Source organism: Meleagris gallopavo, chromosome 17 (genome assembly GCF_905368555.1).
Source record: "Meleagris gallopavo chromosome 17, MGAL_WU_HG_1.1, whole genome shotgun sequence".
NCBI classification, from domain to species: domain Eukaryota; kingdom Metazoa; phylum Chordata; class Aves; order Galliformes; family Phasianidae; genus Meleagris; species Meleagris gallopavo.
The window spans coordinates 10,788,345-10,814,185 of record NC_139420.1 but is presented as its reverse complement, the minus strand read 5'-3'; the positions used below and the strand labels follow the sequence as shown (position 1 = coordinate 10,814,185).

At 49.9% G+C, this 25,841-nt stretch overlaps 2 protein-coding genes across 2 annotated transcripts in view; both read left to right on the top strand.

The window, feature by feature from the left end:
• DRC10 (dynein regulatory complex subunit 10) lies at positions 1–6,190 on the top strand. Its single transcript, XM_031556009.2, has 4 exons — positions 1–1,045; positions 2,130–2,363; positions 4,302–4,373; positions 5,576–6,190. Exons 1-4 carry the CDS (start codon positions 434–436, stop codon positions 5,870–5,872), a joined length of 1,215 nt encoding a protein of 404 aa, XP_031411869.1. The 5' UTR covers positions 1–433; the 3' UTR covers positions 5,873–6,190.
• A 2,306-nt stretch (positions 6,191–8,496) lies between these two features.
• OSBP2 (oxysterol binding protein 2) overlaps positions 8,497–25,841 on the top strand; it is a 61,809-nt gene continuing 44,464 nt past the window's right edge. Inside the window, exon 1 of the mRNA XM_085238340.1 lies at positions 8,497–8,887. Coding sequence (XP_085094466.1) covers positions 8,595–8,887 — 293 coding nt within the window. The 5' untranslated portion in view covers positions 8,497–8,594. The remainder of the gene's footprint in view (positions 8,888–25,841) is intronic.

Here is a 25,841-nt window from a genome sequence, read left to right as displayed (position 1 = left end):
CCCCCGCGCGCGGGTCGCCTAGCGACCGGGGGACGCCGGCGGCAGTGCGGTCCGATCGGCGGTGAGCGAACCGCTGCGAGAGCGCGGCTCCGTACCGCGATTCTGTCGGCCTGCTCGAGAAATTGCAGAGCTGCAGTCTGATCTCCGCCTCAGCTGCTGTTTAGGAGCTGGGAGCTCCCGTCGCACCGGCTTGAAAGCCAGGAGCCCCTTGCTGCCCTCCCACGGCTGCGCTCACGGCCGGGGCTGCTTGACAGCCTGCTGGGGCAGCGGTCAGCCCTGCCTTGGTGGTCTTACACCGAGGGCCTGTGTAGGAGATGCTTCGTCTCTTCTAGACCTGAAAACAATGAAGTCCCAAGTGTTGAATGGGAGTTGTGTTCCAGCCGTGCTCTGAGTATCAGTGCAGGACACAAAGGGAAGAAAGAAATTCCTGGTAATGGGCTCAGAGGCTGCAGAGAAGGCAGTGATCGCAGCAGATGCCGTGAAGGTGTTAGATCTGCGCTGGTTGAAACCTAATAGCATTGAGACAGAAAGAATCCTATCTGTCTTGGATGAGACGATTGCCAAGCTGGAGCTGAGCTCCTTGATCCCATGTATTATTGGCTCTCTGGACAGGTTTGCTGATCTGCTGGGACCTGAGATCGCAGCCAACCTGATGGAGTACCAGAAGCTCTCAAAGCAAATGGAGCAGCTGCTTGTCGCTGCTGAAGAAGAGGGCACCACAAATCAAAGGGGCTCTCTCCACTTGCTGGAACAACATCTGAAATGTTCTGTTAGAAATATCCTGAGACTCTTGTTGGCCATCCCTTCACTTTGTCAGGCTCTGAAATACGAAGTTTGGGCAAGAGAGCCAGCAACCGAAGCATTTATCAAAGCCTTTGGGGAGTTCAGGAATTTTATGCTTGAGCGACTCCTGACTAGTCCTGCAGAGGAGGAAGAAACGGTTCGGCTCATGGAAGACATCTCCCTCCGGATCAACAAAAACACTGAAACAATCACAGCTTTGCAGGCAGAACTGGCAGCAGCAATCAGGACCCGAGATGAGGAGGTACGACAGTGTGAGAATGTTTTCTGACAAAGGGTCACTGAAGCAAAACTTCAGTAAGCTGAAAAACAATTCCTTTCTTGCAGGTCCTAAAGAGGAGGTTCCAGAAATGATTTCTAAATTGGATTCTAAATATAATTTGAAAATGTTTATTGAATGCTTCATGTTTAAACTTGGCGTGTTTTGAACTTCACAAGCCAACTTCAGTGGCCAAGTTACTGAGCTTAAAAAGGAGCTGCAGGACAGGCACAGATTACTGCAGTAGTCTTTCAGCAGTACTACAGTGTCAGCTGCCAGGGAGAGACTCCATTCACTGCTGATGAAATGATGGAAAGTCATTCCAGGGAGAGATTGTTCTGATTCAAATCTATTTTTTCTTGCCAGCTCTGCCTTCACTCTTAAAACTAATATTTCTGAGGCTTCCAACTCTAATACTAGCTACCTTGGAGCATTTATAATTAAGGTGTGATGAGATAATTTATTTTCTTTTTTTTCTTTTTTTTCTTTTTTTTTTCCCAGTGAAGGCAGCTGAGGTATGGATTAGCTAATGGGCATTTCCCAGGCTCTTTTCGTGAGTCCGTGGGCTGAGCCAGAATTCAAGCCCTGGACTCCTGACAAGCAATCCCTTGTTTTATGTGTGTGCTTGTCTTCTTTCTGCAGGAGAGGTCAGAAGGGAAGGTTTTGTCTCAGGCTCACTGCTCTGAATGGTTCTGATGGAGACGAGGGCCTGCTTTCCCCATTCCCTACCACTCCTTGGAGATCTGTGAATTGAGACACATGAGATTTTTATGTGTAGTTTGGCAGCTTGTCAGTGCATAACAAGCAAGTGTGTTTCACTGCTCCCAGCTGAGGATCTCTCTTAGAGGCAGCCCTCTGAGCTGCGTCCCCCAGGCAGTCACTCCAAGCCTTACCTGAAACCAAAGGGATGATCTGGGCTCTTCTAGAGATACGGCAGGCTTCTTCAGCCTGCAGTGTCAGTGAGTCTGACATTCACCCCCACCTTTGCAACTGTGTCTTTCTTCTCCTGACCACTTTATGCTTCACTTGCACACCCTGATGACATTTCCTTCTGGTTTTCTGGGTCTAGATTCAGAACAAAGACAATATGATCAAAGATCTCAGAAACAGCATGGAAGTTCTAGATGAATGCTGCAAGAACAACATCCTGCAGGTCAAGCGGGAAGGTGAAAAACAGCAAAAAGAGGAGCTGCGAGCTTCCCAGGCCAGGTGTGCCAGGCTACAGCAGGACATTCAGCAGCTAGAAGCACAGCTCAATAAGCAGGTGCTGGAGCATCGAGCATCCGAGTTGGCTCTCAGAAAGGTAAATGGTAAAACCAGCTGCCAGCTCTGGCTGCAAGTGATTATTTTGTTCCTGCCATTTCCTGGATGCACACGCTGTTTGTCAGAGTGTACCTGTGCTGTCCTCGTGCTCTGCTGATTGCAGCAAAAAGCAAGCCTGCAGTGCTGCTGAGAAGTAGCTTGCTCACTGTTCCTCCTCTTGTTCCCTGACCTAGCTCTGGAAACTCCCCTGAATATTGCTGTGACACTGCACGACGGAGAGGTTGTGCTCTAGTCAGAGTTCAGAGGCTGGGCAGTTGACAAAGCATCAGATGCAGGTTAGAACCACTGTTCAAAATCCTCGCTATCCAGCTGCACCTCCTTTAATGCAGTGGCTCTTTTTTTTTTTTTTTTTTTGAGGCAGCCAGGCTGTTGCAGTGATCGTTGTGAGGAGTTGCTCAGCTCATGCAGAGAGATTTACTGACCAGAGATTCTCCTTTCCCTTTCCTTGTCATGTGCTGTACCCCTGAATGGCCTGAAATTAACTTTGTCGTGCCAATAGCTGAGAAGTGCCTCATCTGACCTCCTATGATGGCTTGGAAGCCCATGTCATACCGGTGTCATACAGGAAATCATGTGGCTTGTGGCGGGCTCTGGCTGATTTTTCTCTCACAGAGTACAAATACAGCATACTTGCTTATAGTACAGGGTTAGGCCGCTGTTAAACTGTCTTACACCTAGAAATACCTCTTAGTTTTAAGGGGCTCCATATTTGTAGGGCTTTCATGTTTACCATTTCTCTATTACTTCAGTTCTAGGGTGGTTGCCCTGGTTTGTTGATGACTTGGCTCATTCCATGAGCGGTTTTCATTTCCTACACACCTTTCTGATGGGTTTCAATCCTCAGCCCTCATCCAGCTCCGTGCTATAGAGCAAATAAGGTGCTTCTGGACTCAGGCAATGGAGGTCTGTTCCATAAGAATCTCCAAACCAGGAGCAAAATATAGGTCAGCTGAAGCAAGCTTGCCACAGGGAGGAGATATTATACTCAAATATAATGATGCTAGAGCTCAAAGCTATGATGCTGTTTTCTAACTCGGGATTTCACACAGAATCATAGAATCACAGGGATTGGAAGGGATCTCTAGAGGTCATCTAATCCAACCCCACTGCTAAAGCAGGTTCCCTACAGCAGGAACAGGAAAACATCCAGGTGGGTTTTGAGTATCTCCAGAGGAGGAGATTCTGCCACCTCTGGGAAGCTTGTTCCAGGGCTGTGTCACCCTCAAAATCCAGACGTCCTTTCCCATGTTCCAGTTTGTGTCCATTGCCCCTTGTTCAGTCACTGGGCACCACCAAAAAGTGCCCTGGCCCCATCCTCTTGGCATCACCCCTGAGATATTTATAGGCATTGGTAAGACCCCTCTCAGTCTTCTCTTCTCCAGAGCTCTCAGCCTTTCCACATAAGGGAGATACTCCATGCTTCTCATCATTTTCGTGGCCCTCTGCTGGATTCTCTCCAGCAGTTCCATGTCTGCCTCGAAGTGGTGAACCCAGAACTGGACACAGTGCTCCAGGTGTGGCCTCCCCAGGGCAGAGCAGAGGGGAGGAAAACTTCCCTTGACCTGCCGGCTACATTCTTTGTAATGTACTTTTAGATACCATTGGCCTTCTTGGCTCCCAGGCACACTGCTGGCTTGTGGTCACCCTGCTGTTCACTAGGAACTCAGGTCCTTCTCTGCACAGCTCCTTTCCAGCAGCTCAGCCTCTAACCTGTACTGATGTGCACAGTTATTCCTCCCTGGGTGTAGGATTCTGCACTTTCCCTTGTTGAACCTCATCGGATTCCTCTCTGCCCAACTCTCAGCCTGTCCAAGTCTGGCTGAAGGCAGCATAGCTTTATGGTGTGTCAGCCACTCCTCCCAGCTTTGTATCATGAAGCTTCAAGTGCTTGCAAGTAACCTATCTTGTTTTGTTTCAGAGAAAATGCAGAATGGAGACGGAAATTCTGAACTGGGTCCAGGCATATGATGCAGACATGGCAGAAAAACAGGTATCCTCTCGAAAGCATTTTGCTCTGCCTTGAGCTGACACATTTTGGTAGATCCCTATTAAATGGACATTTGGCTCTCACACAGGAGCTGTGAGGGGCATGCTTCTCCATCCAGTAGACGTACAGGCACTAGAAAGTATCACTGTCCTAACTTTGTGTGGCAAAGTTCTCTGCTGCTTTTATTTTAGAAAAGGTTGCATCCGATGCTGAATCCTGCAGAATCTGGGTGAAGATGAAGTGCCACATTCTGTCAGTCAAGTCCTCCTGCTGTTAGGGAACAGGGCTTTCACTTTTGCTTCAATTCTCAGTTCTGTTGGCCCTGTCTGGAATCCAAATCATGCTTCTATATCCTCTATCCCCCTCAAGAGATGTCAATCAAGTGCTAACAAACTTTACAGCCTGCATGACACTGTCTTGGCATCCATGTTAACCACAGCAGGCTGAGAAGTGTGTCAGCAGTCCCTAACCTCACCTCTGAGATGGCCTGAGTTACTTTCATGTACCTGGCCTTTTCACGGAGATGAATGAAAGCTACTGGATTATTGGCAAAGTAAAATGTAGAGAGGGGTCTAGGATCTGTATGCTCATTCTTAGAAATGATCCTATGATTCTTCCCTTGTCAAGTGTTTAGTAATGTCCAAAGGTTTTCTGTCTGCTGACTGGCTGGAGCATGATGTCCCAGCAGATTTGGGGCAGAAACTGCTAAGACATACATCCACATTGCTGGTTCCTGTAACCTTCCGCTTGGCATGGCTTGCTAAAGGAAAGGAATAAACTACTGCTGAGTTCTGCAGTACAGTTAAACCATTAAAACCCCTGTCCTTGGCGTTTTGCAGGCTGACACAAATCTTTCTTTTCAGTGGAACATTTTTTTGCCCAGAGCATATGCAGGAGGGGCTCTGACCTGTGGCTCTGTCAGGCTCCCAGCTAAGGATGGATGCTGTCTGCAATGCAGGGAGAATTAGGAGAGTATTTTTTCCAGAGGAGCATGAAGACATTAGGACCTGGCTTCTCTTGAAATTCCGTGGGTACTGGGAACATGCCTCCTTTTCAGTCCCTTTGGAAAGGTTCAGCTCAGCTCCCGTTCCAGGTGTGCCTGGATTTGGGAAGGGTAAAAGAATCCTTACCTAGGGATGTATAGGGAGAAACTGCTGATTGCCCTCAATAATGCTGTAGCTGATATTTATCTATTATCTTGGCAGGCTGAGTTTGAGGAGGTTCATGCTGCCTACACCAAGGAGAAGGCCGAGCTGTCCCTGCTGATGGAGAAACATGCTGTGCTTCTCCAGGAGTATTCCCAGATTGAGGAAGAGCGCAGGATAAACGAGGAGAAGAAGAAGCAGGCTTTGGAGAAATTGGCTGTCATGACCCTCGCTGCCACCCGCATCCAGGCCTTCTGGAGAGGCTACTTGATCCGGTCTACCTTCAAGCCGAAAAAAAAGAAGAAGGGCAAGGGCAAAGGCAAAGGCAAGGGCAAAGATAAGAAGGAAAAGAAATAATCACAACATCTATTTTCTCTCCTGCCAAAGTAGCTGACTGCTCTGAGATAAAGCACTTCCAGATAAAAGCATTAGGGTTGAAATAGCATTTGCAGTAAGGCCCAAACAGTCCAGGCCTCACATAGATTGAGTATAACAAAGTATTGGCATGAAGACATGTCTCACTGTTTTAGGTTTAGCTTTGCTAGCTCTAAAAGATGGAGGAGGTCTTCTGGTGAAGGGACTGGGCTAAGTGTACCAAACGCAGGCTTCTCTCCAATTCTGTTGTTACTGAAGGTGGGAATAAAATCATTCCTGGGGGTAGGATGAAGTTCTTCATCTGGCTTGGTTTCTCTTTGTGTGCATTTGAGAGAATGTTTCCCTTTCCACATGAGGAAGCTGCAGGATCCACAAGATCCACAAGAGAACTGACACAACAGTGCCAGTTTCAACAACATGCTTCTCCTTGGATTCTCCAAGTGTTCAATCCCCTGTGAGCAGACTGTAGTCTTTCCCTTTCACAGAGGCATGAGTCAAATATATTTAATTTTTCCCTGCCTCTCATTTTCAGTAGCCATGTAGCAACTTCATACCAGAGTTCTTCAATTCTCTGCCCCTTAGAGCTGAAATTGGTCATGGATACAATTACACAGAGCATTATGTCTTACATGTTTCATTTTCTTGGTGGAACTAGGCTGTTAATGTTACCAGTATGGCACTTCCACTCACATTTTCTTTGCATTTAACAAGTCCAGGAACTAACAGCATTTGACATTTTTGCATTCCCTGATTTTGGAGTTTCTTCACTGCAGTTTCTTCACCCAGGACAGTGCAGTGATGCTGGGTGCAAATTCCCAACAGCCACCAGTCCTTTGCTCCCTCTTTACCTCTGGTCATAAATGGATATCTAGAGCAAATGGGTCATGATGCCATGAAACTGAGGCAGAGAGGGACCATTTTGCTAAGGACAAGAGTCCATGGAGATGTTCAAGGCCCTGCCAGATTTTCCTGGATTGTTTATTTGCTTAAAAGTATGGGGTCACTGTGACATATCCTCAACGTGTTCAATACAAATCACAAGATTTTTGCCATCTTGTGTGCAGTTCTGTGCAGGTTGCCAAGCACATCCTGAAGTCACTCAGGCTTGGACTCAAGGATGTGACAGGCAGGATCAGGTCAGACTCCTCTCTACTCAGGCATGATCTAAGGATGTTTCTTCACTTCTTTGCAGCCACAAGAGATTCTAAGCTCTGTGGAGACTTTCAGAAGTTTGTACCCATGTGAGTAGTATATCAAGAGGGATGTTTCATCTCTAGAGAGGGTTTGATTTTACAAACACCAACAGCTGTTGAGATCCTGGCCAAAAAAAAAAAAAAAAAAAAAAAAAAAAAGGGACATGCTTTTTTTAAACTTTCAGCAGAGGACACTGTGTTGTAGGGGCTGATTTTGATGTCTTCCAGTCTGAGTTTGTTTAAAGCCTCCAGAGGTTACCTGCAGTGTATGGGAACTGTTGAATGGCCTGGAGCACTGATGGAGCACCTGGGGAAAGGACCCATCAGCCCTGGGAGCACAGGTGAAGGCAATTCAGCTGTGTGATAGGAAGGGATGGAGCCTGGCTGCACCTCTCTTAGACCTCATTTGAGGGCTGGCTGCCGCTGGGGAAGGATTTTTTCTGGAGATCTTTCCTTGGTGGAGCTTTCCCCTGGAATCTTCTGATACAGGTGAGCAGCCTTCTTCTTTATAGCACCTTTCTATTGTGCCAGTCCTTTTGTTATCACACCTCTGTTGTAACGCCTTTATAGTCCATATTTCTCTCAGACCGCTTTTGGATAGCAGGCATGCCCTTATGAACTGTCTCAGTTTCTGCTAGTGCTATTGAGGCTGTCTTTCAGGGCTCTGATGGGAGGAAGCATTCAACCAGATTCAGGAGAGCAGTGAAGCTGTGTGCAGAGTCTGGCTTCATCCTTTTTTCACCCTAGGAGCTGCCTGGTCCAGATCCTCAGGCTCTAAGCTAAATGTTCTCACAGGAGATGCCCCAAGGCCGATGTCAGGGGTCAGGTAAGGCACTTCTTCCATTCTGCTCCAGGTGACTGAGCCCAGCTTCTAACAGCCCTCGTTCATGGGACTTCATTCCTGCAAAATGCCAGAGGTGCAGGTGATCAGCGAGCTGTGATGTGATTAGTGGGATAAGAGCAGATTAGCCAGATCAGGAGAAGGAGATCACTGCCTCTGGGAGGGAGGAGGCACAGAGGAGAGGGCTGTTGGGGTGACAAAGATCCTTGTGGTGCTTCATTGGGCGCTGTGTGGAGAATAGGGGACCTGGAGACAAGGGGCTGCTGCTGCCTGGTCCAGCACCATGAGGAATGAGATCCTGGGCATTCTGACCTGGTGTGGGGCTCGGGGGGCGTAAGTCTCCTTCTAACACAAACTGCGCTGTGATTCTGCAGTTCTGTGACTCTAAGAAAGGCCCCGGTGCTGAGGGGGCGCGCGGGGCCGCAAAATGGCGGCGGGAGCAAAATGGCGGGGGGCTGTGGGACGCCGCGCCCCGAGAGGCCGCGAGCCCTTCCTGCCCCGCCGCCAGGGGGCGCTCTCGCCGCGCGCCGCCTCACGTGCCCGCCTCCTCTTCGTGCCCGCCCCGCACCCCCCCACGTTCTCCGCATGACGCACCGCGGCGCCGCCCCGCGCCGGTGCCGGCAGAGCGCAGCGCAGCGTCTCGGGGCGGCGGGGCCGCGCCGCGGGTTCTATGGGGAAAGCGGCCGCGCTGTGCAGCGGCAGTACCCGCGGGCTGGTCTCACTGCTCAGCGCCGTCCCTTGCTTGGCTTGCCACGAGCTGCCGGGCTCCGGTCGCCGCGCCATGAGCGCCGAGACGGCGGGTGCGGGGAGCCGGGGCGGCGGCGGCGGAGCGGCGGCGGGGGGAGCGCCTGCAGCGCCGGGCTCCGACACCTACAAGGGCTGGCTCTTCAAGTGGACCAACTACCTGAAGGGCTACCAGCGCCGCTGGTTCGTGCTCAGCAACGGGCTGCTCAGCTACTACAGGTACCGGCAGCGGGGCTGCCCGTCTCCTTAGGGCGGGATGCGCTGGGCTCGGGGATTGCTCTGTGTCGTTTGGGAGCGGTGTTGGCTGGTCGGTGTTCCGTAGCGATTTATAGCTCTGAGTTGCTCCAGGTGTTGTCTGGAGGTCCGTTGAGCTGAATGGAGCTGTCTCTTTCCCATCCCAAATTCGGCCCCGCTCTGCCCTCTTTGGTCACCCCGTGCTGCAGGCAGGCTGTGGGTCGCAGCTCCTGATGGAAGCTGCCCGGCACCTGGCAGAAACTCGACACGAGACCTGAGGTCAGCCCTGGGCTGTCAGGGGCCATAAGCGTAACGTCGTGCATCTGCCCGCCTGCAGCTTAACCCCAAACTCAGCGCTGCTCCCTATACGCAGCCCTGCAGCCTGCCTGTGTTTGCACACTCAGCGTTCAGACACGGCCGGGCAGAGCTGTGCCTTTGGGTCAGTGGCTGAAGCTCAGTGCTCCTCTTGTAACCACGTCAGAATATTGTCTTTGTATCGCTGCCAGGTCTGTCACGAGCAAACAAGTGGCTTTCTCCAGCAATTGCTTGAGATTCGTACAGCTAGGGTTATTTTCAGGCAGTTTTACGTGTTTTAGGCTGAAATGACAGAAAGCTCCCAGGGAAGTGAGTTGGCAGTGTTATGTAGTGCTTGCAGCCCTGCAGCCACCGATGCTTTGTGGTGCATTGCTGGGAGGGCTGCCTCTGCCACCAGGAGCTTCTCAACCTTTCCCCCCGTTGAGCCCAGAGAGAGCTGAGTTAACACAGCTGTGGTCAGGAGCGTGAGAGCAAAGCGCAGAGCACAGGGGGAAGTTTCTCCTAAACGAGTGGAAGGGAGATCTGCGATGCTTTTTGAAACTAGCTCTGTTAGAGGGCAGCCATGCCGACCCTGCTGGTGTCAGTTAGGCTTGCTTGTGGCAAAGAGCTTCACAGAATCCTGGGGAAATGGGCATTTCTTTTTCTTTAAGAACTGGTTTTTAGCTGCCTGATAGCAGCAAGGAAGGGCCAGGTATCAGGCAGTGCGTTTCATCCCTCGTTTATGTCAGGAAATTGCTTGATTGTTTGCTTGGCTGACAAAGAGTCTGAGTTTGGATCCGAGTTGTGGGGAAGCCCTGTGCTGCTGTGAGCCACATCTGTTGTCTGCTGGGTCTTTGTGCTCATCCCTGCTCTGTGGATGCATGCTAGAATTTTCTGTTTCTGTTTGTGCCACCGAAGGCTGCACAGGTTAAATTGTGTCCTTGCAGGTACCACACTGTGCTGTCCCCTCCGTGGCTTTTGGCACCTGTGCCTTTTGAATTTTGAGAGACTGTTCTCCTGATGCACTGCCTTGATGATTTAGGTGTTGGGTTTTCGGGACTGGCTTGAGGAAGGTGATAAAACTTCATTCTGCTCGTCAGCTCCATTCAAAACACTGTTCCCTGTTGCCTAAGTGGCTTCCTCGAGTGTATTGATTTAGCTGTGGACTGAAGCTTTTCCTATTTCAATTTCCTGCTGTTCTCTGCTAAGCTTAGCAAGGGGTGAGGAGGTGGGGAGCTGCACAGCAAAACTGTTGACCTGGAAGGGGTCCCTGGTCTTTGGAGTGACCTCCTCCCTTCCAGATGCTGTGTGCAGGGATGCAAGGCTCGGGCTGCTCCTGCTTGGGCTCTGCTCTATATATGGGGTGGTGAGGTTGGACTCTGCTAAAGGCAGCTGTGTTTCACAGGGCTGTGCTTGAATAGTTAAAATACAGCTGAGAAAGGGTGGGATGAGTCCTCTGGGCACAGCAGGGGGCATGTTGCATGAACTTCATGCACATCAGCCTTTTTCCTGGGACTTAATTACAGGACAGCACCCGGAGCATTGCTGGTTCTATTCAGCCAGGAGACTCATCTGCAGGAAAACCACGACTTTCTCATTACTTCTGAATGACTGGCATTTGGAAGGTTGAGTAGCTCCTTGGCTGCTTCTACATTTTAATTGCCACTGACTGTCTCTCTTAGGCTGTGGGGTATTCTGGCTGACTTGGAAGTCCACAGCGCAGAGGTGATGTTGGTGTTGGGAAGCAGTGTTCAAGCATGGCACAGCTGCTTGTCTCATTAATGAGCAAAGCTCTCTTTCCAGACAGTACTGGCAGGTTGCCACTTGCAGATTTATCGTTACCTCTAATTAGTGTGTATATAGGAGAACTTAATCACCTTGAACAGGTACAGGTTTTCAAGGAGAGTATCTTTAGGTAAGTATTAATTCATCAAAGGTTAGCTTTGGCTCTTGTGACTGAGGTTCTGGATGCGGGCTGCCTTCTTCATAAGCTTGCTCTTATTTCAGCCAGCTCGAGTTTCGTGCCGTCTCCTCTACAGGTTTGGTGTCTTAAAGCAGTGCCAAACGAAGAAGGGGGGGGAAAAAATATTTCATGCTGTGTCTAATTTGCTCATAGTTATGATGCAAAAGGCTCCTGGCCAGCTCGTGGCCTCAGCTCCCCTTTCAGTGCTGGGCAGTGCTCCTGCAGGAACGAGCTGATGCCTGGAGCAGATTAGCTGTCCTGCCTGCCCTGCCCTGCTGTGGCAGCTTGCTTCCCTGGAAAAGCTGCTTCCCAGAATGGGCTTCTTCACATAGCTCTGTTTATCCAGCACTTAACTCTTGCTTAGCATTTTAAGATCTTAAGTACAACGCAGAAGGTTCTTTTCTGGCTCCAGCTGAGAGCTGGGGCAGTGAGCTCACCGAGAATCACAGAACTGGGGGCTTCCAGAAGATGCCTCTGGTCCCGACCCCCTGCATGATGCTGGGCCCACCCTGTGAGGACAGCCAGGACCTTTTGCTGCTGAGCTTTGACTTATCCCCAAGGTATGAGACTGCACAGCCTCTGCAGGCTCCTCTGCCAGTGTAGGATCACCCTCTGTGTTGAAAATGTCTTCCTTATACTTAATCTTCACGTAATAAAGTGAAAGGAGAGGCACTTCCCTACAGTGGTTTTATAACACCTCATCTCTGCAAGCACAGAAGTAGCTGGATGTCCTTGACCATTTTTCATCCTCCAGGTGATGGAAACATGCAGGTTTTCAAAACAGCCCTGTGGCTGCGTGGTAACTCTGAGCTACTTGTGTTTAACCAGCATTTTTGTGATGCTTGTTCCCAGTCATCTTGTTTTCACAGGATGCTTGCTTAATCCATATGGTGCTCTGCTGTTAATCACTGTTCACTTCCCTGTTTTTGAGGAATCCCATCTTGGGTGCTTTGTAACCAGAGACACGATGCAAGTCAAAGCAGTGCTCAAGCTGTCAGTTTGCAGACCAGGTTCCTCTGTTCCCAGAGTATCACAGCATGCAGGGAGTCTCTCAGCTCTTAAATCTGGCGTAATGGCCCGTGTGCTTTGTTGGATGAACTTGCAGCAAAAGTAAGTGCTTTACTGCAGTAAGCTCTGCACATTGAGGTGGCTGGAGGAGCAGTGCCCTCTGTTTTTGAGGGGTGTAGGTGCAACCTGCACTGCTGTCTCGAGGTAGGCTTCAGACTCGTGCTGCAGCTTCAGTTCCTGGAGATGATTGTGAGTATGGATAATACTTATGGGCTCACCTGCATGGGTGCCTATGGGGGAATAGTTACTGTCTGACCGCTTCTGGTGTCAAATGCTCCAGCTTTTATTGTGTTTGTCTTCAGCTGTCTTCCATGGGGGCAGTGGCAGCTTGCTCAGGGCCCCCTGGCTTGAATTGCTTTCCATTCAGTGCACTGTAACTCACCACAGGACCACTCTGCCCTCCCCTGTGGGCTGTTTCCATGTTGCAGCAGGTCAGACTGCTGAACCTTTCCGTATCGTATCCTGCTTGCATATTCATTACACTGTAGCCAGATAACTTTGGTAATTGTAGGTGACTTGAGTGCGCGGTGACACCAGAGCCCTGTGCTCCTTGCAGGGCCCTCAGATCCACAGCTGATGGCAGAGCTGGAGTCGCTCTGAAACACGAGTTGTTGTTCCCTGGTGTCTCGGAAGTCCCTGCATTGGCGTGTGCTGGAAGATGGGGCTGGTGGAGGTGTTAGATTCCCCATCAAGTCTTCGTGATGCCGTTCAATTATTTTAATCGTTCCTCCGTCAGCTTGGCAGGGCCCTTGATACATTTTTATACCAACCTTTGTTTGGTTTTGATCGAGAAGGCTTGTTTAATAATTAATGGCTTCATTTCTCTTTGTCTGACGACTGCAGGCGGACGGGGCGTGCTGCAGCTGCCTGTGCTGCTCCCGGGTCAGCCACTGCTGACTCACACAGCTGCGTGTGCTGAGCCCCCAGGCCCTGCAGACATCAACTTCAGAATGAAAAACGCCAAATTTGAAGGCGTGGTACGACGGGGTTGTTGGCACAGCTCGGCTGGCAGCAGGAAGCAGAGCATGTCCCCTTGGCTCCTGGTCACGCAGCGTTGCGTCGTGCTGCTCAGCATTTACTGTGTGCTGTGATGGAATTCTGCAGCGTAAGTGTGCAGTCTGCCTTACGTGTGCGTGTCAGGAGTGAGCTGTCACGCTCGGTGCAGCAGCTGTGTGCATCCAGCAGCCCTTCCATCACGCTCCTTTGGGCCACGCTGTGTTTCTGTCAACCTTCCTGAGCTGCTTTTTTTTTTTTTTTTTGCCTTTCCTTTTAAATCTTGCTCTTTAAGGTAGGATATTCCTGCTCTGAAATCACGACTGAATGTCGTGAAGTGTGTCCCTACTGTGACTGTGGAGGAGGGCCTTCGTTTCCTAAAAATAGTCTTAATTCTCCATGTCTTTCTAGATAAAGAGCACTGTGCAGGCATGCACAGCGGGTTGGAGTGGTTTCTGCACTGCATGGGAAGATAAATATGGTGCTGTAGGAGTCGGTGCCTTGCCTTTCCTTCTTTAACACGAAGCAGTGATGCCTAAAATCCGTTATTAGCAGCTAAAGGTTTCTGCTCAGCACTTTATAAGGAGCAGAGCAGAAAATGATGTCCTTTACACCTACTGCTTGTGTATTGCTGCTGTATGCAGACCTCCTTCCTTTGGGCTGGGGGTTGGTGTGGATGCCTCAGCAGTGTGGCTGCATTGTTGATGAAGGGAGGAGGGCCCTTTGCCTCTCAGCACAGCCACACGGTGCTGCTGTGTGCTGGCAGTGGGCAGCCAGGTGCCAGGACTCAGCAGGGCTGCTCATAGCCAACGCCTGCCCTGTGTGTGTCTGTTCACAGCCTCTCTTTTTTTCAGATCTCCTGTGATTGTGGAGGGTGATGGCCCTTGTTGGAGGCATGGAAAGCACGCAGGTCATGGCTAAGAGCAGCTTGCAGGGCTCCTGCCAGCAGGACAGAGTGCCTCTTGTGTCCGGGTCAATCATGGACAGGAGTTTGAGACCTCCTAGGACAGTGATGTTCTCCTCCTGGTGAGGGCCCAGCAGAGAGCTGAGAGCAGGCATGTGCTTCAATGAGCATCTTTCTGCCTTGCAGTGTGCAGAAGGTGAGCGGTGCCACCTGAGCCTGTAGCTTGTTAGGAGTTGAACCGAGGGTTAACTCCTTCATTGAATCCTTTTTGAAGGCCCTCCTGACCCGATGGTGGTCAGGTGTAGGGCCTGCATGCTTCAGAAGCCCCATCCTTTGTTATTAGGATGGATACCTTCAAGCATTGCTGTTTCCAAGTGCGTAGATGTGTACACACACATCCTTACTCTGACTGATGCTGTGAGCTCTGCATTTACCATTTATTGCTCCCGTGTTACCACTTAGGTGTTACTCAGCAGATCTTGTGGAGCAGAAAGTGCTACAGGTTTATGATGTGTGGTCAGGTGAAACTAATACACGGCTTCATCCAAGCAGTTTTTCCTTTCCCTGCTGCTTATGTATCCGCATTGCTGCGAGACTGCTGCAGGCTCCCATCTCAGCCTCTCCTGGGATGTAATTTCTGAAAGCAGCAGGAGGTAAGGCAGTTCTCAAACCAAAAGCCATTTTGCCTGAAGTCGTCTTTTACTTTTATGCTGCTGGTAGGTTGCTGCATCTTTCATGGAAATAGTACAGAAGGTGACAGAATCATCTTAGTCTTGTGTAATTCAAATTGAACGTGCACTGCACGCTCTCAGCTCCTATTGCTGGTTTGTATTTTTCCTTTCTTTGTCTTGAGACAACGCGTGGGACTCCTGTTGAAGCTGTTTGGTGTTCACAGCAGCTGTGTCTTACTAAGGATCGATTGGGAATGCTGTGTGGCTGGATATGTGGCTTGGTCATGTAATGTGATTATTTTTTTTTAATAGATACCAGATGGCACAATACTAGTCCCAGTATTTGCTTTGGAGTGTCTTTATCAGTGGTGCAATCACAGCAAGTCTGTGGATGGTACAAAGAGAGCAGAGAGGCTGCTGTGCTAGGAAGTGTACCATCAGGTGGGAAATCCAGGAGGTGGGATTTCACTGGAGATAGGGGCCAAGCACTGGGGTCCTGCAGCGCATTCCTGGTGGTGCTCGAACTCTGGCTCCGTAGGGTGCTGAGCAGCCCAGTCTGGTTGCTCCTGCATACAGCAGGTTGCACTTGAGGCATCCCAAGGATCTCTGTTAACACGTGGTTCTGTCCTTGTGTTGTTCCTGCTCTGCTCTCTCTGTGGGTGAGGCTCAAATCGTGACACAGGGGTGTGGGGTAGGGGTGTACCCTGTGATTGCTGGGCCTTGCTACTGAGCTGAGAAACAAGCAGGGTCCTCTGTAAGTCTGAAAAGCTGCTCTGGTGGGGGGGTCAGTGAGGACACTGGTGCTTACAGTGTGGTTCAAGCAATATACCTGCACTGTGTGCTCTGTGCCTGCTCTGGAGTGGATCTTTTAATAGTGCTGAGAGTTTAGTTTTGGAGAAACCAGCAGTGCTCATCAAACTGTTCCAGCCCAAGCTTGGCAGCAGTGGTTCCTGCGTTGTTTGCAGCTCTTCTGCTTTTTTTTTTTTCCCCTTCAGTTTGGTAGTTTTATTCTCTAAAGTTAAGGTCAGACCAGAGGAAGGGCTCCTGTCTGATATTTGGGGGTTGACAAGCCAATACAAATGCATGCGTGTCATCTAGGATGTGATTAAACTACTTTGCTGGTGTATTGTGGGTTTCATTAAAGGGTGTTTAAATACAGAATTCTGCTGGAACGGATGGGAATTGTAGGCCTGGATGAGCTCACATCCCTTTGGAGCAGGGTTTATTTCAGGAGCTGAAGGATAGGAACTCTGCCATGTTCTCACCTGCGTGCTCGTGTCTGCGTAGCTGCTGGGACATCTGCAGATGCCTTTACAGTGCAGTGTTGAATATCTTGGGCTTCTCCAGTTTGGGAGCATCACAGGTGAATGCGTGACCTGCCATCCCTTGCGAAGTCACTTGCTCAAAATGTGATATGGGAACAAGGCTTTTGCTTTTCATTTCCCAGTGCATGACAGCTGTAAGCAGGCATATCAACGTGTGGGCCGTGTCCCCTGATGGGACCAGGAGTTGTTCAGTTCCACAGTCCTCCAAACACTGCAGGATGATGGTGGCACGTCTGCAGCGAAGCTGGGAGAGCACAGCTGGGCTCTCCTTGCTGCTGTCAGATGCAATGTCCCCTGTGTTGTACAAGTAAGCTCAGTTGTTCCCATCAGGTGTGTTTCTAGCTTATTTATGGAACTGCTTGTTAATCTGCACTGATTTCATGTGCTGTCACACCCTGTGTAGGTGCTATGATGAGCCTACACCCTGCCTGCAGGAACAGCCTTCAAGTGCACCCCATTGCCCAAGAAAAACACTGAGAGAAGGTTTACTGGTCAGGCTTTATGCTGCTGCAGCTGGATGGCATGCTTTTATTTAATTTATGCTGATGCAGGTGGATGGCAGCTGCTGAGCAAGACTTTGGTGGAAGGAGAAGGATGGGAAGCACAGCACCCCGCTGCTGAGGTGCTGAGAGCTGCTCTGTCTTCCAAAGCCATCTTTTGCCCCAAATGGTTTTTGCTTTAGTTGCTAATGGGAGAACATGTGGTGGGGGTTTGTTTGTAAGAGAGCAAAGGGCTGTGGTAACGTGTGATGTATTAAGGGAGAGTTTATAGCCAGAGGAGTAAAAACCCGGCAGAGATGCTTAAAATTTAATGCTGTCCTGTTTCGGTGTGCTCGTGTGATTGAAATGAGCGAGGGCACGTCGTGCTGCTCAGTGCTAAGTGCACCTTTTGTATCTTTAATAAAACCTCAAGAGGAATGTTTCTGCTGTGCCAGATCTCTATAAAAAGAATCTGCTCCTGCCTGCGAGCGTTGTGGTTCTGACAGCTTGGTTTTCTCCACTTGATCTTCAGGTAATCTAGCTCCCTTTCTTGGGGAGGACAAAAAAAGAGCATTCTGCTGCTTTTTCACCGATGTGTATCTCTCAGTGTGCTGTTGTGGGGCTGTGGAAAGGTTTCCTACAGCAGCCCTCCTGCTGCACGTCACAGCCTGCCTTTTGCCCTTGAGCTCCATCTCTCCCAGCAGTACGAAACCTCCTCCTTGTCACCCTGACACCTGCTGTCCTCCGGGGCCTGGAGGACCAACTTCTCCACGCCGACACATGCGATGGGGGAATACTTCAACCTCCTGCAGGAACCAGGAATTTTGCGGTATGCTTTTCCAAGCACAAAAGACCCATGGTGCTAGGTAGGTTGCTTTTGCTGGAATTGGAGTGTGTGATTTCCTTCCAGTGCTGAGCTCTGCTTGCCAGCATCTGTTTTCAGAGGTGTGACTGTAATCTCATAACATATTGGAGGAGTTTCCATTGATGTGCTGGCGTCAGTCAGTGCACGTAGTAAATAGCTTTCTACTTTCCCTGTTTTCACTCTTGTTTTTTTCTGCACTGACAAAGTGAGAGGGTCGTTGCCCCTGTGTGTGGTAGTGCACTGCTTGCTTTGGCAGTTGGAGCTGTCCTACTTAGGAAGAACAAATATCCACTCACAGAGCTCATCCCTAGGAGCAGGTGAGACTTAAAATCATGGAATTGATAAGGTTGGAAAAGACCTTTAGGATGCTCAAATCCAACCCCATGCCCACTGACCAGGTCCCTCAGTGCCACATCCTCACTGTTGTTGAGCACCTCCTAGGGCAGTGATGTTCTCCTCCAGGTGAGCACCCAGCTGAGAGCAGGCAGTAGATCTCAGGCTGTGCTGAAGCAGCTGTAAGAATTGCACGTAAAGCCCCCTAAGCATCTTATTGCTCCGAGGGGCTTCTTGCAAAAGGTAACACTGAAAGTCTGGTTTGAGCAATTGGGAAATTCACTTAGAGCTCTAACTCACCCCTTTTCTAGGTGAGAGCAGCTCCTTGTGAAGGAGGTTGGCTTTGCCTTCCCCCTTGGCTGCACATCTAACTTTTCTGTTCCTACTAACTGTGATCAATATCCATAGGATCTCTGCAGCAAATACACTGCCCATCAGCACTGGTCCCAGTGCAGAGTATGGCATGACTCAGATTCCCAAGATGAATTTCTGAAGGCGTGTGTGACCTGTATGTGTGCTCTGTGTGGCTGTGTATTCCTGCATGGAGATGGGGGGAGTGTGGGTCTCACTCGGTGCTCCTTATTTGGGTGCTCTGTCACTGATCAGTTAATGCCTTGCTCTAACCATTGGGCCTTTCCCCCTTGTTTCATCCTTGCCTGACCCTGTGCAGAGGCGGCTGATGGCAGGTGGGACTTGAGGAAGATGTTGATAATGAAAGACATGTTGGGGTGTTTGGTATTGCAGGGAAAGCCCTTGAGATCAGATGAGCAAGGTCACCTGGGCATCTGCAAGATCTGCCAGATCTGTTGAACTGCCAGGCTGAATCATGGGCCAGTAAGCAGTTAACTCCTGATTTCTATTTAAAAAAGCTCTTGGCATCTCCAGTGGCTGAATAGCCAGCTGCCAATTTTTTATTTTTTGGGCAGTGTCATAAGGAATGGGAAAGATCTCACATTGCGTTATACTGCCCCAGGCACTCGCATTGCAGCCATGGCTTAAGTTCTTGCATTTTCTTTCTGTTTCATCAGTTCTATGGGAAAAGAAATGCTGTTCTCTCAATTGCTGACCTCTGTGCTTCCCAGAAACGTGTCCCAAAGGATGCAGGGGTGAGCCTGTAAATCTGACCATCCTGCAGGGATTATAGTGGAGATCATGGAAATAACTTACGTATGTATCTCGGTTCTTGAGCTCATGTACTCTTCTTCTGCTCAGGCAGCAGCTTTGTGCCAGCTGCCCGAAGAGCTGGATGTGAGCTGAGCCCGGGAGCTGTGTGGTTTGGTTCCAAATGCAGTGATCTAGCTTTGCCTTTTACCCAAATGACGTGGGTTCTGCATCCAGTTCACCTCTCCTAATCAGGTACGTATCTAGGAGAAATAGCTCATCCAGACAGAAATTCCTTGCTGTGGTTTTTAGTGCTGTTTCAAAGCTGGCAAAAAGAAAAGTGCTGACTTTAAAACGGTCTTCAGTGTTGGAAGTTGCGGGCTGTAATTCATTCACAGCATCTCCAAAGGGAAATTGGTACTGAAAGCATTAACATCAACTGCATCTTGCATGAGGGCAGCAGCTCACAGCAGGAGAAACATTCTTGGGAAGAAGCTCTTCTGTCCACGTTAGGTCTGAGCAAGAGTGGATGAGACTTGTGCTCAAACATGCCCCAAACCTCTTAATCTGAAAACCCAGGGGCATCCTTAGCAGTCTGAATATCATTACGAATGCACATCAGTGGGATAAGAATACAGTGTCTGTCTTCTATTGACTGTGCTGTGCCCTGTGCGCTCTTATGCTCTCAGACGTGGTGGTGAGAAAATGCAAACAGGAGACGACTGTGGCTTTATCCTGATCATTTAACACCATTTCCAAGGGCCAAAAGGCCAGTGCAAACTTAAAGGCTGCGGCAGTAACGAGCACAATTACTGCCTGAGGCTCACGTCTGCTGGGTTGCATTTATGTCAGCGTTCTTGTGCAATAAGAGCATTTGTCAAATTAACCTTGTGTATGGTAATTTGTTCATTCTTGCTTAAAACAGAGCCACCAGACATGTAATTCACGCGTCTCGCCGTTTGTGAGCTAACTCCTGCCCACGTGATGGGGTCTGGACCAGACTTCCCATCAGTGTTTAACTGTGGCAGTGTACTTAGTGGCAGTGCTACCCACAAATCTTGATTTGTTTTTTTTTTTATTTCTTTTGTGTGTGTGATCTTCAGCCTTATTGCTTAGAAAAAATGATTGATTGAGATGATTTGGCCTTTTTTTTTTTTTTTTTAAAGGGGTGAGGGAGTTTGTATCAGTGCCCTCTGAAAGCTGAGCCTCTGTGGGCTGCATCACCTGCCCTGCTGGGCTGCAGGGTGTGGGTTGTGCACAGGGGCTGTGGTTTGCCACTTCTGTTTAAGCATCGTAGTTACTGGAGCTCACTTCTAACACAGAGTTTGGGATGTACAGGTAAGATCCTGCTAACTGGGAAGAACCTGGTGGGAAGGAGAGCAGCCATGCTGTGCACCTATTTGTGGCCGCAGTGTTGTTGGAGCCCTTTCTTGGATGGAGGAGGATCTAAAACGCTGTGAATTAAAACCTTGCTATGCACGTTGCCCCAGACCCGTAACATTTAAGGGCCCTGTGAACTTCTCAGATTGAATCATAGCAGCACAGAGCACCTTCCCCATACAGAGCAAGGGGATGGCACCCTGCGAGCCCGTGGTGACAGTGATACCCTTATCAGCTGTGGCCACTGCTGGTGTCACCAGTGGTTAAATGGAGATAACATGGCTTGGAGGGAGGAGCTGGAGCTCATGGTAACCCAAATGCCACTTGGCTGCTCCTTTTGTTTTCTGAGTGTTGGCTCACTAAGGTTTTTTTTTGGTTTTTTTTTTTTTTGTCCCTGTTGGGCACTGCTGAGGTTTCCTTGGCAGAATGTCTGCACTGTGCCTACCAGAGAGGAGTGATGTGTGTTACAGATGGTAGTCCTGAAGAGTGCATGTGGGAATAGATTGCTTCCCAGTGTCTTTCTGTGTGGGGTGGGAGCCCTGGGGAAGCAGAACATCCCTCTCATGGAGGAAGTGGGGTGGGAAAGCTTTGTTGGAAAGAGCTGGGAGTTGTTTGCATTTATTTACCCTAGAATCACTGTATGCTTGGGTTGGAAGGGATCATAAAGCCCCTCAGCCTGTGCTGTGAGGCTGGTTGCCCCCCCTCCAGCCTGGCCTTGAGTGCTGCAGGGAATGGGGCAGTCTGGGTCTTCAGAGACATGTCAGCTTGGCAGCTCTCGAGTTCCCCTGCCTTCCCCATCCATTAGATCTGCATCCATTCCAAGGTTTGTGGCTGGTGTTGAGGAGGCCGTGGGCTGGGCAGTGCTGACATAGGCAGAATGCATTGCTGAGGTTCTGCCTCCAGCCTCTGTGCAGCAGCTGTGATGGATGCGGTGCTGAGGCTGTGGCTGAGGATGTCACTGTGACAAATCACCTCCTCGTGTTCTCCCTGTGTCTTTTCTCCTCTTGGGAAGGAGGTGCTGTGAGGAGAAACAACTCCTGTTTGTAAACGACACGGAGCAGGCAGGGGTTCTTTTGGTTGTTTCCTTGCAAAGGATTTCTCTGCACGGCGGTGGGTGCTGCAAATAAACTCGAGCATCCCAATCCTGGAGTGTCCCTGCACCCCTCTGCCTGGAGGAGAGGTTTCAGGCTGTGCAGATCCAACCCCTTCAATGCTGCTGGCTGCAGCCTGCTGCTGTGACACAACAGTGCTCTGGGACAACAGCCTGGATTTGTGGGTTGTTTTTTTCCCTGCAACCTGATTGTCACTAATCCGTCCCCATCCCCACTGTGGCCACTTGTGGATTAATCAGCCCGAAAATGAAAGCAAACAGTATTTTTTGCAGGAATCTCAGTCCGAGCCTTGCCATATGCTTGTTTGGGTTTTGTTTGCGAATGTGGTAGGTTTGGTGGGGGGAAAAAAAAAAAAAAGAGGAAGGAGAAAAAAAAAAAATCTCAGCTGTTTGTCATTGCGGAGTTTGTGGTTTGTATGAGATGTGCTGAGCAAGCTTGTGCTGTGCTGGGTGTGGGGATCGCCTGCCCTGTGAGCTGGGGAAGCTGCTCCTGGCTGAGGGCAGGATTTCTCTTGGGCCCTTTGCTCTGGAATTGAGTTGATGTAAAAAAAAAAAAAAAAAAAAAAAATCCTCCTTCCTTGAGCTGGGGGAGGGTGAGAATGCCGAGGGGTTTGGTGTCTGTGCTGCTTCTCTAACATCAGCCATGTGAATGGGAGGTCATGCTGGTGTGTTCTGGGCTTCCTGCTGCCATGCAGCATCCCTGGGACGTATGTATGGGATTTCTGCTATTCTTTCATTTCTCTTACTTCAAAAAAAAAAAAAAAAAAAAAAAAATCCTTGGGATAAAAATATTCTCCAGGTTAATAATGGAAGCAGCATCTTCTGCATGTGGCTTTTCAGTCAGGCGATTAAACATTGAGGCGTCTTCTGAAGCAAGTTTCAGTCTGAACCTTTGCTCTCCCCATGGGTTTGTTCCCCTCCCTCCATCCCCAGGCAGGACTTTGAGAAGGGGTGACAGTTATCTTTGCTCAGGTATATGAATGAATGCCTGAGTGCGTTTTGAAAGCACTTTGGTTTGGTTCTTTTCCTGCTGTGGAGTCGCAAGGAGCCATCAGCAGCAGTGCTGCACCCTGCTTGCCTGTGCACCCCTGGCTCCAGCAATGACTTGGCCACTGCTTCTCCCAGATGTAGAGATGCACGCTTCTCCTTTGGGACTTTCACACCCAGATTTACTTCCTTCTCTCAGGGGAAATGCACCAAAAGTGCCAGCAGAAGGCTTGGCTGAGGCTCAGCTTGGTAAGCCCTGATCCGATCGGTGGCTGCTAACCACCGTGCTCAGTGACATGCTCCTCAATCCCTTCTGCTTGGGAAGCTCTTTCCAAGTGTGTGCCAAGTCTCGTGGCTCCCTATGGAAGAGTTGCATCGCTTTCATTTTCTGCTTTCAAAAGCTGATGGGTGTGGGCGATATCCCTGAGCTGCTAATCTCAGTGTGACCTCAGCCATCTGCCAAAAGGTCTCCTGCAGGCCCAGGGAAGGAGGCCAAGTGGCTGCAGGGCTGTCCTGCAACAGCCACGCTGTGCTAACTGCATTTCTTCTGCTGCATTCTGTCCCCATGGGAGAAATAGTTGAGCCCAGCACATCTGCATGCTGAAAAAACAGGGGTTGAGTGGGTTAAATACTGAGGAACCAGGAGATGGGTTCCAGTTAATAGATGGGTGATGCTGGTCTGTGACGGTCTGTTCTCCGCCTCAAGTCGCCTGAATGCTGTGAGAGTGATGGAAAGGGAATGCAGCATTTGGGATGTGGGGCTGGGTGTGTTGGTTGCTCAGGGTTACAGCAGGTAAATGGTTTTGATCTCATAGAGGAGATATCTCTTGGAGGTCATTGCCACGAGGGTACCTTAACTTGTTTGGATCTGTCTGTGGTGATGCTTAGTGATAGAGTGGTGCCAGGAACATGGGAGCAGGCAGTAGTGACCCTTCCAGCATAGGGAAGAAGTCTCAGCTCAGTGTTTGTGCAGTGTCTTGCTGTGGATAACCCAGTTTAAAGAAGTAACTCGCCAGCATGAGGCCGAATGTAACATAATGAGGTCCCTACGTGTGCTGTAGCCACTGAGCTCAGCTGCACCAAAACACATCTGCAGCCACAGCAGTTCAGAAGCTCACCCTGACCCTGGGGTCGCTGGGATGGTGTGTGTGCTGCTGGGGGAAAGGAGAAGCCGAGCTGTAAGGAGATGAGGTGGTGCTCAGCTCTGCTCAGGGGAGGGAATCAGCAGAGCAGCGTCTCATGTACTGCTGTAGGAACCCCTTCCAGTCGGGACGTTCCCTGGTATTCTCTCTGTCTGTAGCTTCTTGGGATGCTCGTGCAGTGTGGGCACTCACTCCTTCCTCAACTAGGGTGGCGTAGTTTCAAGAGGCTGAATTTTCAGAGGGCAGCAGCGATGCTCCCAGCACGGAGCAGCTTAGCCCCAGGCACCCATCATCCTTGCTTGCTGTAACCAAGGAGTACCTGGGGGCAGAGCGTGACCCGGTGCTCGCACTGCTTGCTGCCTCCTATTAACATCCTGCAGAGCTGCACAGCTGGAGTCACGGAGCACGGCAGCATCTTGCCAGCATTAAAGCAAAACCTCTGGCTGTCATGTATGAAGCTGTGATGTCACCAAACTGAAGCTGCAGAGCTAGTAGGTGGAAAAACTTAATCTCTTTTTTTTTTTCTCCTTTGGCCTTTACTCTGTTGCTAAATCTGAGCTCTTATTATGCAGCAGTGAAATTCAGTCATTGCAAAGTGAGAGCATCTTTCTTTTGCATAACTCGAGCACTGGATGTGGCTCAGGTGTTCCTCCAGAACTAGCAAGGAGGCCTTTACATCACGATTTGCTCTGTTATACCTCATCTGCCAGGTTGTGAGATAAGAGATGCTAAGAATGAGACTGCAGGTGTTGTACATGGGAGATCTCTCTGCATAGCCAAAAGCACAGAGTTGTCTCGTTAAGCTCTGTGTATTTAGATAGGTATTAAAGTAACCTTAACAGCTTCTCTGGTTGTCTGCCATATGCCTTGCACACCGTGCACAGCTATGACTTTACATCCCTGAATTCAATTAGAGCTTTGTTCCGAGCAGCAGAAGATCCCAGCAGCATCCACCTCTGCTCGTGTTGAACCCCAGTTCGGCCCCTTGCAGCCTGCCCACGTGTTTTCCCATATGTGCAGCTCTCGGATTATTGCAGAAAGTGAAGAATCACAAAATCTGCCCCGGATCACGTTATGCAATAGTTGAGCTGCTGGTGGTGAATAAGCAGATCCAGCTGAACACAAGTGCTTCTGAAGGGCACCTCGTATTTTCTGCATGCGGACAGAGGAAATGGCTTGTTGGCTGGGAGCTGGGTCAGGTGCCTGCCTCGTGTGTGGGTGCTGAGTGATGGCAATTGATTTCCCATGCAGATTGGTGCTGAGAGGTGAGATAGCTTGAACAGAATCCTCTACCCAGGTGCTTTTCTTGGGTGGGAGAGCAGGGCTGAGTTATGGGATTTAATTTAGCGAAGTCACCTTGGAGACCTTTGTTTTCTGTGTAAGAGAAAATCATTTTAGCTGTTTTCTCGAAGTGAAAAGTAATCCCTCCTGGAAGAATGCCAGTACGTGCTGCATCGCGAGGTGAATGACTCTGGCAATGAATATCAGTGCTTGGCTTTGCTCTGAGCCAGAGCATCCCTCCTGCAAACAAACGCTGCCACGCTGCATCACTGGCTTTGAACTTCACACTTAAGAGGTGCCAGAGGGCTTTCCTTCCTGCAAGGCTTCTGTCTGCACGTGGAGCCTGCAAAGCAGTGCCAGGGCTGAGTAGGTGAGGAAAGCCCTGGGGAAGCTGTTGCTGGTGATGCAGAGTGGCTCTTACTGATACTGTTTGTGTGCCAGGTTGGGATGCAGCTCCTTGCACCCCTGCCTTGGTGATGCATTGTTATTACAACCATGCTGAAGGTTGCAGAGAAGGAAGCAGATGGAAAACTACTTTGAACCACCTGGGAACAGGGGAGATGCTCCTGGCCCTGGTAGGGGTGCCTTGTGCCCATCATGCTGTTGGTATGAGCTGGGGCTGTGTGCTTTTGGGAGCATTTTTGCTACCCGGCAGTTGGTGGTTTGTTCTGCTCCCAGCTTCAGAGATGTGACTGAACTTGTTGAGAAGTCATGGCCAGCGGTCACTTCACATCATCTATGGAGGAACCAGTGGTGACCCGGGGATGAGAGGGGCTGGGCAGGAGAACGATAGCTGCTGGTGTGGATGGAAGGAGCTTGTGAGTGTGGGAGAGAGGAATAAATGGAACTCTTGACAGAAATTTTGGCTCTCCGTCCAGAGCGAAGCATTCTGCACATGGAGGGTCAGTGATAGAAGAGATGTGGCATTGCCCTGTAGGGTGCAGCAAAGCCATCTGCCCAGCTGGGTGCCTGGAATCAGGTGAGGATGATCCATCCCTTCTAGGCAGGTTGTGCCTGACTTCTTTTCAAGCATTCGAGTGCT

Coding starts and splice junctions, on each gene's coding strand:
- DRC10 (XM_031556009.2), top strand. CDS start 434: ATGGGCTCAGAGGCTGCAGAGAAGGCAGTGATCGCAGCAGATGCCGTG. Junction 2,364..4,301: donor CCGAGTTGGCTCTCAGAAAG/GTAAATGGTAAA, acceptor GTTTTGTTTCAG/AGAAAATGCAGAATGGAGAC. Junction 4,374..5,575: donor CAGACATGGCAGAAAAACAG/GTATCCTCTCGA, acceptor TTATCTTGGCAG/GCTGAGTTTGAGGAGGTTCA.